Genomic DNA, 18,158 nt, shown 5'->3' on the forward strand with positions numbered 1-18,158 from the left:
CCTGAGGCGGGAAGATCGCTTGAGCCCAGGAGTGTGAGGTTACAGTGAGCTATGATGATGCCACTGCACTCTACCCTGGGGCAAAAAAGCAAAACCCTATCTCCAAAAAAATAAAATAAAAGGCTCCAGATGCTGCTTAGATACAAGCAAGTCATCCCCAGTTGAGAACCCTGCTTTTGGGTCAAAACTAAAATTTATACTTTGACTCTGCTTCCCTGGGGCATGTCCATTTCACAGGCATACTGCACTTACACACCTCAGCAAACATCTAGTAATTAGTAGCATTAGAGATCTTTCTAAATTCTGTGTGATCAGAAATATAAGCAATTTGTGGTACAGAATGGCTAGGAGGAAGCACTCTTCATTTCCAAGAGAATCAGAGGTAATTTTACTGTCATTATATTATTTAATAGTAAGAATTATCTGAATCATGATGCTTAATTGACAAATATTCTAACAATTAGAAAAATGCTAATTGTATATTATAACCTGTTAAGGATCATAAGGATTGAGGCAGTCTAAGAATAAAAAATGTTAACAATCATCAATAGCTAGGTCAGACCACGGTCTATTCCTTGACTATTCACCACACGATTTTAAAAACTGCTTGCTTGTACTATAGCCTCATCATTTCTTTCAAATGATCAAGAAGAAACCCTTCACACGTCATGAAGAAGCATCCTTGTATGTGTCAAGAAGTACATTATCTAGTTTTAAAGCCATTTCTTCAATAGCCACATCTTCAGTTTGGTCATAATTGTCAACTCCAGATACATCACTATCTTTATTTTGTACTTTTCTTACTGTCTTTAAACACTTGTCAAGTCTCTTTATGAACAAGTCCACATCCTGCATCTTCATTCCGATGGCTGAAGCAGCATTGAGGTAAGCACAGGGGTAATTATTTGTATGCGACATAAAGCCTCTGAAAGTGTAGCCACTCACAGTTTGCACAGACCCAAGAGGCACAACCCTGAAAGGGGAAAGATTTACCAATTTAATATGTCTGGTGATGTTAACAGAATGTCACCCATAAACAAAAGATATGTTACCAAGATTACATCTACTCACTAAGAAGTTTAAAAACAGCCATAAATCATGGCCTATGGAAACAGACAGTGTCAGCTCTAAAATGAAATTATATAATACACTGCCATTTTATAAAGAAAAGTCCTGCCTGGTGATTACCACTTACTTACCTTCTATGAAAGAGCTACAAGCTCTAGGAATCTCAAACACCTTTATATCTTTTTCAAAAAGGTAAAAATAAAATTATTTGTTTTTGTGCTAAATCTGGAATCTGACTTCATATATATATATATATATATATATATGTTTTACTGGCACATTAAAACTTGCAAGTCAAACCACTTTGGTTGTCATGTGTCACCTCAAATAATCAACAAGCTAATATTCCAACTATCTGATCAGTGCTATGCAACAGAAGGTTTTAAGGCAAAGATCAGAAGAAATCATGTAACTGCTTAGAGTGGGGTGTGGTCAGCAAATGGCAACATTCAGCAATGGCACATGCATTATTTAAGGTTGATTTTACTGGCATATTTAGATATAAGCAGATTTCTTGTCTTTTACGTCTTTTTTAAAGTCAAGTAAGCTTGACCTAAACATAAACACAAATAGTGGCAGCACTAAAAGCAAGATCAATAAAACCATTATAGAAGTGTCAAAACTATACTTTATACAGATAAGATTTCATCAAGGTAAAAAGTTAATTAATCTAAGACTTTTCTTTTAAAAAGCTGTCCTTTTATAGAAGCACGTAAAGAAAAGTATTTAGAGACCAGGCAAGGTGGCTCACACCTGTAACCCCAGGACTTTGGGAGGCCAAGGTAGGAGGACCACTTGAGGCCAGGAGTCAGACACCAGCCTGGGAAAAATAGCAAGACCCTGTCTCTAAAAAAAAAAAAATAATGAGAAAAATTAGCCCGGCACGGTGGTATGCCTGTAGCCCCAGCTACTTGAAAGGCTGAGGCAGGAGGATCACTTGAGCCCAGGAGTTTGAGGTTATAGTAAGCTATGATCGCACTACTGGCACTTCAGCCTGGGCAACAGAGTGAGACCCTATCTCTAGGAAAAAAAAAAAAGAAGGAAAGAAAGGGGAGGGAAGGGGAAGAGAGGGGAAAAGGGAAGAAAGAAAGAAGGGAAGGGAAGAAGGGAGGGGAAAGAAAAGAAGAAAGGAAGAAGGAAAAGAAAAGAAAAAAGAAAAGAAAAAAGAAAAGTACTTAGAGTAAAATGTGTCATTTCCAGTTATTTTGCTTTGATCTCATCAAATGTAAAATGAAAAATGAGATTCATTTTCATGTCACATATACTAAAGAGGGAAAAGGTACATTTTTCTGAGGCAGTACTTAGGCAAGAATTGTATAATCTTTTTATTTTAGGAAGTAGACTTTTCCTTAACATTTTCATTTGAATTTTGTAATGAAGATGACTTATTTCTAATACCATAATGTGACATCACTGAAGATCATCTAGCAAACGAAATAAAGACTAAAATCTGTACAGAGAGGTAATAAAACTTTGTATGTCTATTAAAACAAACAAAATTCATATCTTTCTGTGACTATTTCAAGCATACACAGTCCACAGGTGGGCATATGATAGCCTTACAGATTCTCTCCCTTTTACTCCATGATGAACAGTATAGTTCGGCATTATACCTGGGGGACTATTGTTGAGGAAAGGTACTTTATTAGAGTTAGCTTTGAAAAGCCAAATAAATGCAAGTCTCTTTTTTTTTTTTGAGACAGAGTCTCACTCTGTTGCCCCGGCTAGAGTGCCGTGGCTTCAGCCTAGCTCACAGCAACCTCAAACTCCTGGGCTCAGGCGATTCTCCTGTCTCAGCCTCCCGAGTAGCTGGGACTACAGGCATGCACCACCATGCCCGGCTAATTTTTTCTATATATTTTTAGTTGTCGGATTAATTTGTTTCTATTTTTAGTAGAGACGGGGTCTTGCTCTTGCTCAGGCTGGTCTCGAACTCCTGACCTTGAGCGATCCACCCACCTCAGCCTCCCAGAGTGCTAGGATTACAGGCGTGAGCCACCGCACCCAGCCGCAAGTCTCTTTTAAACATGCTTACCTGGCTCCAGAAACCTGTCTGGTAAAAAGCATTGAGCCAAGTTGAGTGACAGCTTTGTCATGGTATTCATCTAGTGTTTTAAGTGTCACAGCTGAAAAAGAAAAAAGTATCCCAGTAAGTCTTGGTTTATCAGCACAAAAATGACTCGAAAAACAATGATGAAGACATTACTTTTTATTCATTGTCAAGTGGCACAATTTCACTTTAATGCACTTAATAAACTACAGGGATTTGTTTGCATATCCGACAAAAAAAATGTAAATTAATATGTTCAGAATGAGAATTTCTATATCCCCATTCCAGAGACTGAATTTTTCTAGCTAAATAGATGGAACAATGACATGATCAGTACAGCTGTTTATTCAAATTCAACCAAGTTTTAAGAACTTGTAAAATGAGAATGTGGGATATATTTCAGCACACGTATAAGGCTAAGTAGATCACCTTCTGCATATGGAAATGGAAATTGCCATCCTGAGGCTGTGTGGGTAAACTAGTCCACACATACCGCTACTACTAGCTGCCATTCACTGAGGACTGATTGACCATGCCAGATACTTTAAAAATGTAATCTCAACCAATGTTTTAACAATTTTACATGTGAGGGATCATTATCTCTATTTTATAGACAGGGAAAAGGAGGTTAGAGACTAGTACATAGCAGAATTGGGATTCAAACAATATAATATCACCTTCTATAACATCTACATAGATTATAAATGAGCAAAGGACTGACTCATTGGGATGGTTTTTATTATATTAAATATATAGATGCCCAAATGCTTTTCCATAGAAGCCCATTCCTGAAAAAGGCTTCAGTTACAATTGATTCACTTTCCTTACTTTCCACAGATAAATGTGAAATATGAAACATATTACATATATTCACAAGTTAAAAGGGATAATTATGAAGCTTAAAAGTTAAATGTGTAAAAGTCAACATTCACATTTTTCTTTTTAGTAGCCGTTATACTACATGACAAAAATACATAGTCCTTATACAAACAAATGGAATTACCATAAATACAGATTTCTTGAATATGGAGAGGCTAAAGAAAATAAGCAATGACAGCATTAAAAACAATATAAGAAAAGCTTTAATTTCTGATATGTTGGTGTTTTGTTAGTTAACTGAAGAAAGTTTTAATTATTTATATAGAGTCCTTGCTTCTGATTAGAAGACAAAGTATTATGTTCTATGTATTCATTTTAATACTTAATATTGATTCAGAGTTCCTCAGTCTATAGGTTTTATGTTAGAAATACATTAAAGCATTTCTAAAGGCTATCTAAACTTTTTCAATTTACAAATTAATATTGTAATGAATTTAGAAGTATTACTGTAACCAGAAAAAGTTCTCTCTCTTTCTAGGAATTTCAGCTTCCTCCTAGGGATGAAATTTTTTTTTTTGAGAAAAAAAAATTACCTAAAGATATAGGATTATGAGGTGTATGCAATAGTCTCTCATTGTAGGCTTCTGACAACTTCTTTAGTTGGTTAGACAAATATGAAAACATTTCCTGCAACAACAAAATGTCACATTTAAAACAAATCGAAATATTTACTGTAACTTGTCACACTTAATAGGACAAAATCTGATTGGTACGAAGTCTGTACTGTAAATTAACTCATCCATCTGCCCTATAAGCAATTCTCTCCTTTGCCACAACATAGTGAAATTCAAAGCTGCCACGACTATCAGAAATCAGAGGATTTGGTAAAGGCAAAGAACCACATTTCCTAGCTTGGGCTATTAAGTAGCTATCACAAATCCATCTTCTTCTTAGAATCTCCAGAGCTACCACTCTAGTCCAGGTAGCCATAAACCTCTTGCCTGGACACAGCGATAGATCCTAAATGATTTCTCTGCCTACTCTCTCACCTCTCTACAATCTATTCTACACGCAGAAGCCAGAGCAGTCTTTCAAAAGCATAAAACAGATCATGCACCTCCAGGATGACTTCATCCTATAACTATTAAAAGACCACATTCTTCATCTCAAGGCCCCACCTGATGTGACCCAGCCAATATACCCAACCCAGGACTGTCATTTCCCCCACTCACTAAGCACCGCCACATTAGCCTCTTTTCCAACTGTTCTAGTGTCCAAATCTTTATGCCTGCTTTCCCTGCATTTCCCAGATCACTCCTTGAGTGGCCCCTTTTGCCACAGTCTATAGAGACCTTCCTTTGTTACCTCCCTATTAAAGTAGCTGTACAGCTCTGCCCACCCCCAACTCCCAATCTCCTTCCAATACCAATACCTATTTTGCTTCCTTACCACAATCTGAAATTATCTCATTTATTTGCTTAAATCAGTATTGCCTATTACTACTTACTAAGATGAAAAAATTCCTTGAAGACAGGAACTGTCTGCTTTACTACTGTTTCCCCAACATCAAGAAAAATATGCCAGACTTTGTTATGCAAGGTACTTAAAAGGTAGTTTAAAATGTATTTCCTTTAAATCACACAAAGGTAAAATTAACAATTCCCTTCTCTCAATTAAAAGAATATAGCAACTCCAGTAGTTCCAACTACTTGGGAGGCTGAGGCAGGAGGATCACTTGAGCCTAGGAGTTCAAGGCCAGCATGGGCAACATAGAAAGACTCTACTTCTTTAAAAAAAAAAAAAAAGAACATAACAACTAGAAGTAAAAATTGTCCTACTCTGAAAAATGACGTATATTCAATAGTAGAAAATATAATAAAACTATGTTTTATAGGTACAAAATGTCGCATGTACATAAGTGGCCGTTTAACAAAGTTACAAATAAATACTAAGTTGACAACTATTTGAACTAAAATTTTACTTTCTTCTCCTCATAAGGCCTTTAAAAAGTGCTAAAATGAAGTATGCCCAAGTATGTCTGTAGCTGAACAAACCCATTTGCACTGACCTCCTCCATCCGCGGTCAAAATATAGAAACTCAGCCAAGGGCTAACAGAGTACCCAAGTGGAGACAGCAGGAAATGACACTTCAACTTCAAAGGCCACAAAACCTGCTTCTGTTTTCTCCCAAAGGTACGGTTTAGAGACTCTGATCCTACACTGGGTCCCAGAGTAGCTTTTTCATGTCTAAAGCACACAGATGACTAACTCCATCTTTTGTTAGGTAAAGATTGAGAGAAAAGGAAAATTCCTACCAGGTTTATGAATTATTAATGAGTCTACTGAAGACCACATTTTTATCCTTGTCAACACAGTACATATATTTTATATTCTGACCTAAAAATTTTAAACTAATAATCATTCTTAAATCTTAGGATATTTTATAAGATTAATTCTCAATGTATTACAATTAAGAAATCTTAGATGGATCACTAAAATAAATGGATTCTTTTTATGTTCAAAAAGTTAACATCCACAATTGTCATATCTAATGAAGCTATCAATAAATGTTACTGTTAAATATTATAAGCCTTTCTCTTTTGCCATTAAAAAGGCAACTAGGTCACTAATTTAAATGTTCCACATTGTTTAAAAAAAAAGCAGTCACATATTTTCATTTAGATATTAAATGCCAATTTTTCTTTATCTATATTATTCAACCAAAGTCTTAACCTGACTCTGTCTATCTAATTCTCTCCTACTCCAAATTCATCAACATCTCATAAGCAGAAACAAATCTGATAGCCAGGAAATGTCTTCTACAGACCCCTACATTTTCCCCCAACAACAACAAAAAAACCCACACCCATCCTTCATTTATCCGTAAGTACACATATTCATATATTAATGAAGCAAAGTTTTCTCCAATTTACATATTTCAGTGATGAAGACCAATTTAAAATATTATTCTTCCTAGTTTGGCTGCCACATTAAACACTGCCATGGTCACATTTGTAGAATAAGAGGAACCTGATGAGTATTTAATTTGTACTTGAGTTAGCTATTTCTGAAAAAAGGGAAATGTTTCCTTAGTAACACCCCTAGAGGGTGCTTTTAAACTTACTGATGCATACATGGCTATTAAAAAACTGGATTTGCCCAATGTTCAATTTCTAATACTTTAACAACTTAGTTTTAACCAGTTCTATCAATCACTTGCTAATGTCACTAGGATTCAGTTTCAACTGCAGCTAACATTAGCATAGATATTTTTAGACTATAAAGATAATACCAAGGTAACCAAATATCACCTATCACTAACATGGGAATAATTAAATTAAAAAAGAAAAACATTTTGAATCAAGTTCACATCCATCAGCAAATATTTATAGTATCTCTACTCCGTATAAAGGTTAAACCAATGATAGGTAAACCAATTAGCAAGGAAGCTTTAAATATCTTAAAGCACAATATACTGAATTTTATAATATACCATGTATTAGGTCCTAAATGCTCTCCTATTATTATCCCTACATCTTAAAAATATTATTTGGAGATTATACCACTATCCTACACTAATACTTACCTAAGCAGTTTTTTACCTGATATATTAAAGGTACTACAGAACCTGCACTATTTTTTGCTACAGTGAAATCTATAACTGACATTTATTATAAAATACTTCTGTAAAGAAAAAAAATTTATAAGCAACCCAAGCAAATGTATATAGAAAGATCTTACTTAAAAGAAATGAAATAGTATTGATTTTCTATGTCCTCTGTGCTGTATTTAACTTAATTCTAAAAGACTTTTCACTAGAGATAAACTGAACTGTATACCTGAATGCTAATGTCAGCTATATTTCTAGAATAAAAATACAAAACTTTACACCATAGCTCAAGAAGTTAATGGGAGAGAAGTTAAATTACATTAAGCATTATCTTTCATATGGCCTTTTGCAAACTGATTTGCAGTCATGAAACCCAACATCTAGCCTATCTCTCCCCAGAATCCAAAGATGTACTTAATTCACTTAATTTTAAAGGAAAAGGTCTTATGCAATTATGTCTTTTGAAATGCACTGTTTCATGTTATAAGATGAAATGGAACTTCACATATTATTATAATAAGTCTCACAAGATGAGTAATAAATCAAAAGGGAAACATAGTCTAATATTTCAATGAGAACATGAATGGATGGATTAATCATGAATGGATGGATGGGTGACAGACTGTAAGTAAATATTCAAGCACACAAATGTCCATATTTAAGGAAAACAGGATAAAATATGATATGCTGCTGTCCATAACCGAGGCCAGCTGAAAGGATCCATGCCTAGTCGGCGGGCCTTGCCTCAGAGGCAAAAGCACTGAACTCAAGCTGTTGAGGCCCCATATCTGCACCTGAAATCTGCCGCTTCTGTGGAGATTCAACAACTCCACTTTTGGGGCTGCAAATCTACTAATGTTTCCAAACTTAGCCCTGTTATAAGGATACTGCTTGAAGTTATGTGTTTGATGTTCTTTTAGAACTTAGTTTGTCCTCCAAGCTTCAGCTCACAAATTCCAGCCGCTGGAGCAGCCACAGTACTGTCATTCCTCTTCTGCACTTGTCCAATTCAGCAGATACTTGCAACAATAAATGATTACCTGTCGGCCCTATTCAGCAAAGCACTTTTCTAAAAGGAAAGCTAAGCAGAACAATGGTTTTGTCCAGAAGCAAAACAGAAATGTGGATAAACTTCCAAGACTGATCTTTCTTTTTGCATAGAGAAATTCAAAGAAACAGGCTCTTACATTTTTAACCCCTTTTCTTGAAGGCCTCTTCGGTTAAATTCATGGTTATTTCTCCTCTCAATGAAGCAAATGTGTTGATCAAGAAGGGGCTAAGGGCAAAGAGGCTCAATGCACACACAGAGTTCCACTCTCTCTGATCCTTTCACCCTTCAAAAAGGAAGGCTTGAGAAGGAATAGCTTCAAGCTGAGTTCTTGTCTGCCTCTACAGTGAAAAAGATAATGCCTTTTCTGAAGAGATATAGCTAGAAGAAATAACCTCTAAAAATATCATTGTGGTGAATAAGGGCACAGAATAAAAAAAAAAAATCCTAAGTTTTCTTTTAACACTCCTTTTTTAGTATGCAATAACACCAATAATATAAAAAGGAGTTCTCAGTGATGGTATATAAATAGCTTAGGCTGGAGCAAAATAGCTTTGCCTCAGCTTCTCCAGAGCTGAACCAATAAACTATCACGATTAAATTTTCACAGTTCAAAAGCAAGTCCATTTAAACAAAAGAGGCCCTTACTTCTGCAAAAAATCCAATAAAAAAAAATATTTATGCTACATATATGCAATTATGGTTTATGGAAGACATCCACATTTTTCAACAGAAAGACTTGCCTATTGAACGAAGTTATTAAAGAGCAAACTTTTATTCACTTACAATAACAGAGTTCTCAAATGAGCATTTTAATACTTGGAAAATTACTCTTCTAGATATTCTTTAAGTAAGTTCTATACATAGAATTTTAAATGAAACCAATTAGTACATTAGAGAGCCTTTGGGGTTTTACATACCTCCCCAGATAGAGTGGAAGGGTCACGAGATCATCATCTTTATGGCCCAAATGCCTAGCACAGAGTGAGTAATCACTCTCTCACCGATGGATGAGAGACTGGAAGCAGTGAGAAGATAGTAAAAACAGTAAGACAGAAAGCACAAAGGCTTTAGCATCACACAGACCTAGGTTTCAATGGCAGTTCTGGTACTTCTATTTGATACTTGGGCAAGTAGTTAACTTCTCTGGGCCTCAACTTCATCTGTAAAATGAGAATAATTCCTACCTCATAAACTTGTTCTAAGTATTACATGAAATAATGATTATAATGAACCTAGCATAGTTCCTGACTTACACCAAACATTCATAAAAATGGTAGTTCCCCACTCACTATTTTTTCCCCTAGCCTAAGAGTTTTCAGGATAAAAACACTAACATTAGCTAGCAGGACTCCTACAAACATGTGCTAAAACACTGTGGCTATAAACCTGTTCTTGTCCTATCCCTGTTTTTTCTACTCTACTCTATGTATCTAGATAAAAGGAAAAGAACAAAGTTCTGAATGTTACAAAGAGCATTACACCTCTTGACATCTGGGATGGAGATATCCAATTCATGAATACCACTACAACATAAAATTCCTGCCATAATGTGTTTACCCAGTGATAATAAAGAACAAAGTCCCAATGAAATAGAGCTGACTGCTGGATCCATTCACTAGCTGAGGTACATATTCCTGCCAGCCATTCTCAAAGCGGGTGGATTTTCATTCATGCTAAGCAAAATGTATACATGCTCTCAATGGAATCATATATAAATAGCTGAAAATTTTAAAGTCAAACCCTAAATATCAAAAGACAGAAGAACAAAGACATAACGGAAATTCTTAAGGTTCCAAAAAGAAGACAAAACATCCCTAAACCAACACTTCCAAAATTCTAAGGTAAGAAAAGAGCTTCTGCTAGGCAGGAAGGACTACTCCCAGAAGTACAGTGCCTGTTATACACAACAGATAATCACCATCCATTTCATAAGTTTTTAACTATATCCATTTAGGGAAATGTTTCTAAAAGAACATCAAATTCACATGGTTGTCAATATAAAATACAATCTGATTCCCGACTATTTTCCAGAAGGATACTTATTGATCGTGTAACATTTGACCCAGATATTCCCAAATACGCTGTGTTAGTTCATTCAACATACATTTGATGAGCATCTACTAGACATCAAGTAAGAGATGCCAAGAATAGAAAGCTAAATGGCAAAGTCCAAGGGGGACACACTAGTCTACCCAACTACCCATACTCAGATACCTAATAGTAATTTTTTAGAAGTGTGCACTTAACTCTCTGTTTAACTTGCTAATTAAATAAGTTTAACCCAAAAATTACCCAAGTCTTGTATGAGTTTATTATAGCAATTATTTCATATGATTAACTATTTATATTTACTATTTCAATTCAAGAACGAAAGTAAGAAATACTAAATAGCATACTTATTTGGCATTATAATAATAGCATACAAAAATCTTTAAAGTTCCTACCTATATAAAAAAGTATACTTTTAAAGTGACTGACTTATAACTTTGTATAATGGTCTTATTGTCAGAGTTATAATATATTCCATTTAGCTTAAAAATAAATTTTAGGAGAGAGGATCAAGATGACCAACTAGACATAGGTAGTTTGTGGGTCCTACATGCAGAGGAACACCAGAATAGTAATGAGATTCTCGCATTTCGAACAGATCATCTGGGAGAGAACACTAGGATTCACCAGGAAGGTGACAGGAAGCACCAAAAGTGGGTAAGGAGAAGTTTCAGGGCAACTTGCCTGGCTGGTGACTGGCTAACAGTCCTTGATGCAGTGAAATAGTAAGAAAGAAGCCCCCAGGGCACCACTCTCCAAAACAAGCATTTACAATCTTGACTACAAGAGAACCCCCCAACCCACGCAGGTCATGGGCCTAACATAGGGAGCTGGTTGGAGACTGCACAGAGACATCGTTCAAGAAAGGGAACTCATCCGGAATTCTATAAGCATCCGAGCCTAAAATAGCTTGAGCTGTGCACCATTAGATACCACGGAACCACAGGGGCGCCTGCAGCCACTGCGCAGCTCCAAGGAGGGATAGAGGAGCCCAGGTATTCCCGTGCACCCCTGGGAAGGTCTCTACTGCCCTGCTACAGGATGGGCTGCGGCTGAGACTGAGACGTGAGCGGACAGCATTTTCCACAGTTTCTCACCCATGCTGCCTGCCTAGGTGCGGCCCCAGCCTTTCTGGTTCACTTGCAGGTCCAAGGCACCATTTTGTAGGTTTGACACTGCACAGTACCCTGCCCTCAGGCTGAGTTTGGGCTTGATGGGGCTAGAGCTCCCGACTGGGGAGGTGCAAGGAAACCAGGCATTCCATCCTGCATTTGGCATGGTGCCCACCAACCTATAGCCGGCTGCTGTGGGACCAAGCTTTGAGCAAGCTGCATCCCCCATGGTTTCTTGCCAGTGCAGCCTGCCTGAGAAGGGCCCCACCCTCTCTGGGCACAGACCCAGGGCACCATTTTGGAAGCTCAAAGCTAGGCAGCCCGGAAGGGACATGGAGACAGAAACCTACCCTCTTCTCACCACCCATTGCTGCAGACATAGCTGCCTCTGCTTCCAAGCATGAACTTTTGGGGCGGACAAGCCATGGGAAAACCAGTTTTAGTCCTGTGGGGGGGTGGGGTACACTCCCAATAGTACTCTACAGGTTCTGCACGGAGGATGCAGCTCATTTCCCTCACTTCGTGGACAGGCCATGTTTCTGTAGCTGTCCTGACCCAGGAATCTCAGCCCCCAGGTCTCTACATTGCTGGATCCACAGCCAACATTCCCTGGCACCCACTTGGACCACAGTAGTCTTGGGGAACCGGTGGGTTCCAGGGGAACTATGGGTCTCCTGGACCTTGGGCATTAAGAGTGGGTCTCTTTCAGCTGAGAGGAGAGTATAGCATGCAAGAAGGCCCTTTAGGACAAAGGGGACCAGGGCACCAGCTCCCTACCATTTGGGGCTTTTTGCTCCCCCTTCCCTGCCCCTCCCACTGCTACCAAGGCAGCCGTGGCTGTTTCCACTCAGGTCCAGCAGAGGTTCCACGGGGGAAATTTAAGCCAGGGCACTTGGGAATGGCTGCCCCACCTGACAGAATACCTATCACACCCAGATGGATCCCAGGGAGCTTCGCGCACACTCCTTTCCCTCTAAAAAGCCACAGCAAGCACTTTCGTGTTCCCCAAAGACTAAAGCTACCACCTCCCCTGAAGGAGAGTGGGGCTAGCAGTTCTCTCCTGGAGCTACCTGTCTCTTTGGAGAGGAGGCCCTGGCACCATAACTCCACTACTGGAACTTTTTCAGTCATAGTCTACAGACAATCTGATAACCCTTGACACAGCAGGTTGACCTTCCCCACCACCTCTGCTGCAGCTGAGTCAGGGTGGGAGCTGGCAAGCTGGGCACTTTCATGCCCCCGAAGGACAGAGACCACTGTCACTGCTGAGAGAGGGAGGTGTGAGTGGCTTGTGAGTTCCACAGCTGCCTGCCTCTGCTAATCTCATCAAGAGAGGTCCACCACTCCTGTCACAGGCTTCCAGCACATCCGCCCTTCACCTGCCTGAGCATTCTTCCAGAGCAGGATATCACTCCCTTCAATATCACACCCAGCACCTGAACTCAGGAAGGCTTGAGGGCAAGTTTGACAGCCCAGTCTTGGTCCAGTCCCCTCGGGACTCAAGCATGCCATTCAGGGGCCTGAGATCTGGGAATTACCTAACCTAGTCCACCACAACTTGCACCTGAACACTCCCCCAGGGGTCTGAGGTACAACTGACACAAACTGCCAGCAATACCACGGTGGGTACCTACCTGCACAAGCCAAAAGGCAGTGTACCTCTCCCTCTCTACACTGAGCAGCAGAGTTCCAAGCACAGGAGAACAAGTGAACTGCAAAACTATCTGTTTTAAGCTGAGGGAAAGAGGTTCCAAACCCAAAGCAAGCAGAAGACAAGAAATAACAGAGATCAGAGGAGAAGTAAACAAAAGTGAAACCAAAAAAAACAATACAAAGGATCAATGAAATGAAAAATTGGTTCTTGGAAACTAAACAAAATCAACAGACCACTAGCTAAATTAACCAAGAAAAGAAGAGGGAGTTTCAAATAAGCTCAATCAGAAATGAAAAAGGAAACATTACAACTGATATTGCAGAAATACGAAAGATTGTCTGAGACTACTACGAACACATCTAGCCACACAAACTAGAAAATCTAGAGGAAATGGATAAATTTTTGCAAACACATAACCTTAAAAGCTTTAATCAGGAAGAAACAGAAATCCTGAACAGACCAATAATGAGTAGCAAGATTCAATCAGTAATAAAATATCTCCCAACAAAAAACGTCCAGGACCACATGGATTCACAGCCGAATTCTACCAGACCTATAATGAAGAACAAAACTGTTCCGTAACATCAAGAAGGAGGGAATCCTCCCTAGCTCATTCTACAAAGGCAGTATCACCCTGATACCAATGCCAGGAAAGGACACCACAAAAAAAAAAGAAAAGAAAATTATAGACCAATATCCCTCGTGAACATAGATGTAAAAATTCTCAACAAAATACTAGCAAACTAAATCCAACAGCATATCAAAAAAATAATTCACCGTGATCAAGTGGGTTTTATCCCAGGGATGCTAGGCTGATTCAGCATACACAAAACAATGTGATTCATCACATAAACAGAATTAAAAATAAAAACCATATGATCATCTAAATAGATGCAGAAAAAGCAATTGATAAAATCCAGCACCCCTTCAAGATAAAAGCCTTAACAAACTAGGCATAGAAGGAATATATCTAAAAATAATAAAAGCCATATATGACAAACCCACAGCCAACATCATAACTGAATGGGGTAAAGTTGAAAGCATTCTCCCTAAGAACTAGAACAAGATAAGATGCCCACTTTCACCACTTCTATTCAACACAGTCCTAGCCAGAGCAATCAGGCAAGAAAATGAAATAAAGGGCGCCCAATCTGGAAAAAGGAAATCAAACTATCCCTGTTTGCCAATTATATGATCTTATACTTAAAAAACCCTAAAGCTTCCTCCAAAAGACTCCTAGAATTGATAAATAAATTCAGTAAAGTCTCAGGTTACAAAATCAATGTACACAAATCAGTATTTTTTCTACACACCAATATCAGCCAAGCTGAGAATCAAATCAACAACTCAATTCCATTCACAATAACTGCTAAAAAAAAAATAAAATAAAATAAAATACCTTGGAATACACTTAACCAAGGAGGTGAAAGACCTCTACAAGGAGAACTACAAAACACTGATAAGAGAAATCATAAATGACACAAATTGAAAAATATGCCATGCTCATAAATTGGAAGAATCAATACTGTCAAAATGTCCATACTGCCCAAAGTAATGTACACATTCAATACAATTTCTATGAAAATACCAACATCATTTTTCATAGAATTAGAAAAAATAATTCTAAAATTTATACAGGGCCGGGTGTGGTGGCTCATGCCTGTAATCCTAACACTCTGGGAAGCCAAGGCGGGAGGATCACTTGAGATCAGGAGTTCGAGACTAGCTTGAGCAAGAGTGAGACCCCATCTCTACTAAAAATAGAAAAAATTAGCTGAGCGTGGTGGTATGTACCTGTAGTCCCAGCTACTTGGCAGGCTGAGGCAGGAGGATCACTTGAGCCTAGGAGTTTTAGGTTGCTGTAAGCTAGGCTGACACCATGGCACTCTAGTCTGGGCAACAGAGCAAGACTCTGTCTCAAAAAAAAAATAAAAATAAAAATAAAATAAAATTTATATGGAACCAAAAAAGAGCATGAATAGCCAAAGCAATCCTAAGCAAAGAACAAATCTGGACACGTTACATTACCTGACTTCAAATCATACTACAAGGCAACAGTAACCCAAATAGCATGGTACTGGTATAAAAGTAGACACACAGACCAATGGAACAACAGAGAACCCAGAAATAAAGCAAAATACCTACAACCAACCAATCTTTGACAAAGCAGACAAAAGCATACACTGGGGAAAGGATATCCAATTCATTTATTAGATAGCCTCATGCAGAAGAATTGAAACTGGATCCCTATCTCTCATCATATACAAAAATTAACTCTAGATGGATTAAAGACTTAAATGTAAGACCTGAAACCATAAAAATATTAGAAGAAAACCTAGAAAAAACTATCCTTCACATTGGCCGAGGTGGGCGAAGAATTTATAATTAAGACCCCAAAAACAAATACCACAAAAAAACAAAAATAAATAAATAGGACTTAATTAAACTAAAAAGCTTCTGTACATCAAAAGATATAATCAACAGAGTAAACAGACAACCTACAGAACGGGAGAAAATATTTGCAAGCTATACATCTGACAAACGCCTATTATCCAGAATCTATAAGGAACTCAAATCAGCAAGAAAAAAACAACCCCATTAAAAGGTGGGCAAAAGACATGAACAGACATTTTTCAAAAGAAAAAAAAATGGCCAATGTATGAAAAAAATGCTCAACATCACTAATCATCAAGAAATGCAAATTAAAACCACAATGACATACCACTTTACCCCTGTCAGAATGGCCTTAAAAAGTCAAAAAACAATGCATCCTGGCACAGATGTGGTGGGAAAAAAAAATGCTTATGCCCTGTGGTGGGGATATAAATAAGTACAACCTCTATGGAAAAGAATACGGAGATTTTTCAAAGAACTAAAAGTAGACCTACCATTCATTCGATCCTGCAATCCCACTACTGGGGATCTACCCAAATGAAAAGAAATCGTTTTATAAAAAAGACACCTGCACCCGTATGTTTATCACAGCACAATTCACAATTGCAAAGATATGGAACCAACCTAAGGGCCCACTAACTGATGATCAGATAAAAAAAATGTGGTATTATATATACCAGGGAATACTACTCAGCCACCAAAAAGAATGAAATAATGTCTTTTGTGACGAGTTTGATGGGATTGGAGGCCATTATTCTAAGTGGAGTAACCCAAGAACAAAGAACCAAATACCACATGTTCTCACTTATAAGTGAGAGTTAAGCTATGGGTATGCATGGTTATGCAAGGTGACTTAATGGACACTGGAGACTCAGAAAGGGGAGGATGGGAAGGGTGTGGTACAGGATAGAAAATTACCTATTGTGTACAATGTACACTATTCAGTTGACAGGTATATTAAAAGCCTAGACTTCTCCACTATGCAATTCAGCCATATAACAGAAAACCACTTGTACCCCCTGTATCTATTTAAATGAAAATTTTTTAAAAAATAAAATAAAAATAACTATGTATATGAATAAATAAAATTTTAGCCAAATCTGAAGAGTAATCAATATAAAACAAAAAGCAGCTAACAAAAAAGACTGTAAAAGATCAGAAGCAAATATAGACAACTAACAAGTTATATTTCCAAGCTTTGATATTTGGGGCATTTATGCCTTCCATCTCAAATGCCATAAAACATTATTATGTATACATATGTGTAAGTATTAAAATGCTATGACACTGTATGTTTCCTCTCCAAGCTTCTGCCTTACATACAAGTGGCCTGTATGTCCCAAAACAATGTGTCTCAAATGTGAATGTGCATCAAATTCATCAGGGAAATTTGTCAAAAAATGCAGCTGTCTCAGCACCACTCTAAACCTACTGAATCTGAATCTACCATAAAAGAAAGCTAATTTTATGAAGTGATCCAAAACGTAAACTCTCCAATAACCACACAGTACTTTGCTTTCTAGACTCAGTTTAAAATACTCTTTCAGAGTTCTACAGTTATGCTAGCCATCAATTCTAACTTAGGATCACACCATGAATGTCAATGAATAAATACACTGTCACTTCTCCAGGGAAGTCTTTTCTTGACCCTTCCAGAGCTGGGGTTTGGTGATAGGTGCTGCCATACAGTCTGCTTTTCCTTTCATAATTCTCATCAGATTTGTAATTGCTTATTTAATATCTAGATGTCCCCAAACTACAGTTTACATGAGGGTAAAGACTATGTCAGTTTTGTTTGTGAAGTGACCTTAGGGCCTACGCATATATGTTTGAATGAATAAATGAATGAGCAGGAGCCAATACTGCTAAAAAGTATGGGACTAGATTATAAAGGATCAATATGGCAAGCTAAGGAGTTTGGACTTTGTCACGCAGGCAACCAGAACCCAAAGTAGAATAACTTGAAGAAAATTGTACTTTTAGAATATTAATCTGGCATTGTTCTACGACATGACAAATTATAGTAGACCAAGACTGGGGATCAGGAGAAGAGCAAGTAAATTACTGTAACCATCTATCTGGGTGTGATGTGGTAAGGACTTCAACTAGGAGTGGTGGCAGTAGAACTGCAAAGAAATGAATGTTGGAAACATTATGAAGGGTTTAATGACATAAAAACTTAAGAGTATAAAAATAATTAAAAGTATCAGTGCTAGAAATATCATTTAAAAGGGAATTTATTAGTTCATCTAACAGCCCAGTCTATAAGCAGGCATGGCTGTATCCAGAGTCTCAAATGACTCAGTTCGCTTTTCCCTCTTATATTCCCTAGTATCAAGAAGTCTCTCTTG

At 37.7% G+C, this 18,158-nt stretch overlaps 1 protein-coding gene across 1 annotated transcript in view; it reads right to left on the minus strand.

Annotated features, from left to right (window-relative positions):
* Window positions 1–368: 368 nt before the first annotated feature.
* SEPSECS (Sep (O-phosphoserine) tRNA:Sec (selenocysteine) tRNA synthase) overlaps window positions 369–18,158 on the minus strand; it is a 37,764-nt gene continuing 19,974 nt past the window's right edge. Inside the window, exons 9-11 of the mRNA XM_012664194.1 lie at window positions 4,531–4,624; window positions 3,104–3,194; window positions 369–973 (exon numbers count right to left, since the gene is read on the minus strand). Of these exons, the coding sequence (XP_012519648.1) occupies window positions 667–973; window positions 3,104–3,194; window positions 4,531–4,624 (492 nt within the window). The 3' untranslated portion in view covers window positions 369–666. The remainder of the gene's footprint in view (window positions 974–3,103; window positions 3,195–4,530; window positions 4,625–18,158) is intronic.

Source organism: Propithecus coquereli, unplaced genomic scaffold, assembly GCF_000956105.1.
Source record: "Propithecus coquereli isolate 6110/MARCELLA unplaced genomic scaffold, Pcoq_1.0 Scaffold87, whole genome shotgun sequence".
Classification (NCBI taxonomy): Eukaryota; Metazoa; Chordata; class Mammalia; order Primates; family Indriidae; genus Propithecus; species Propithecus coquereli.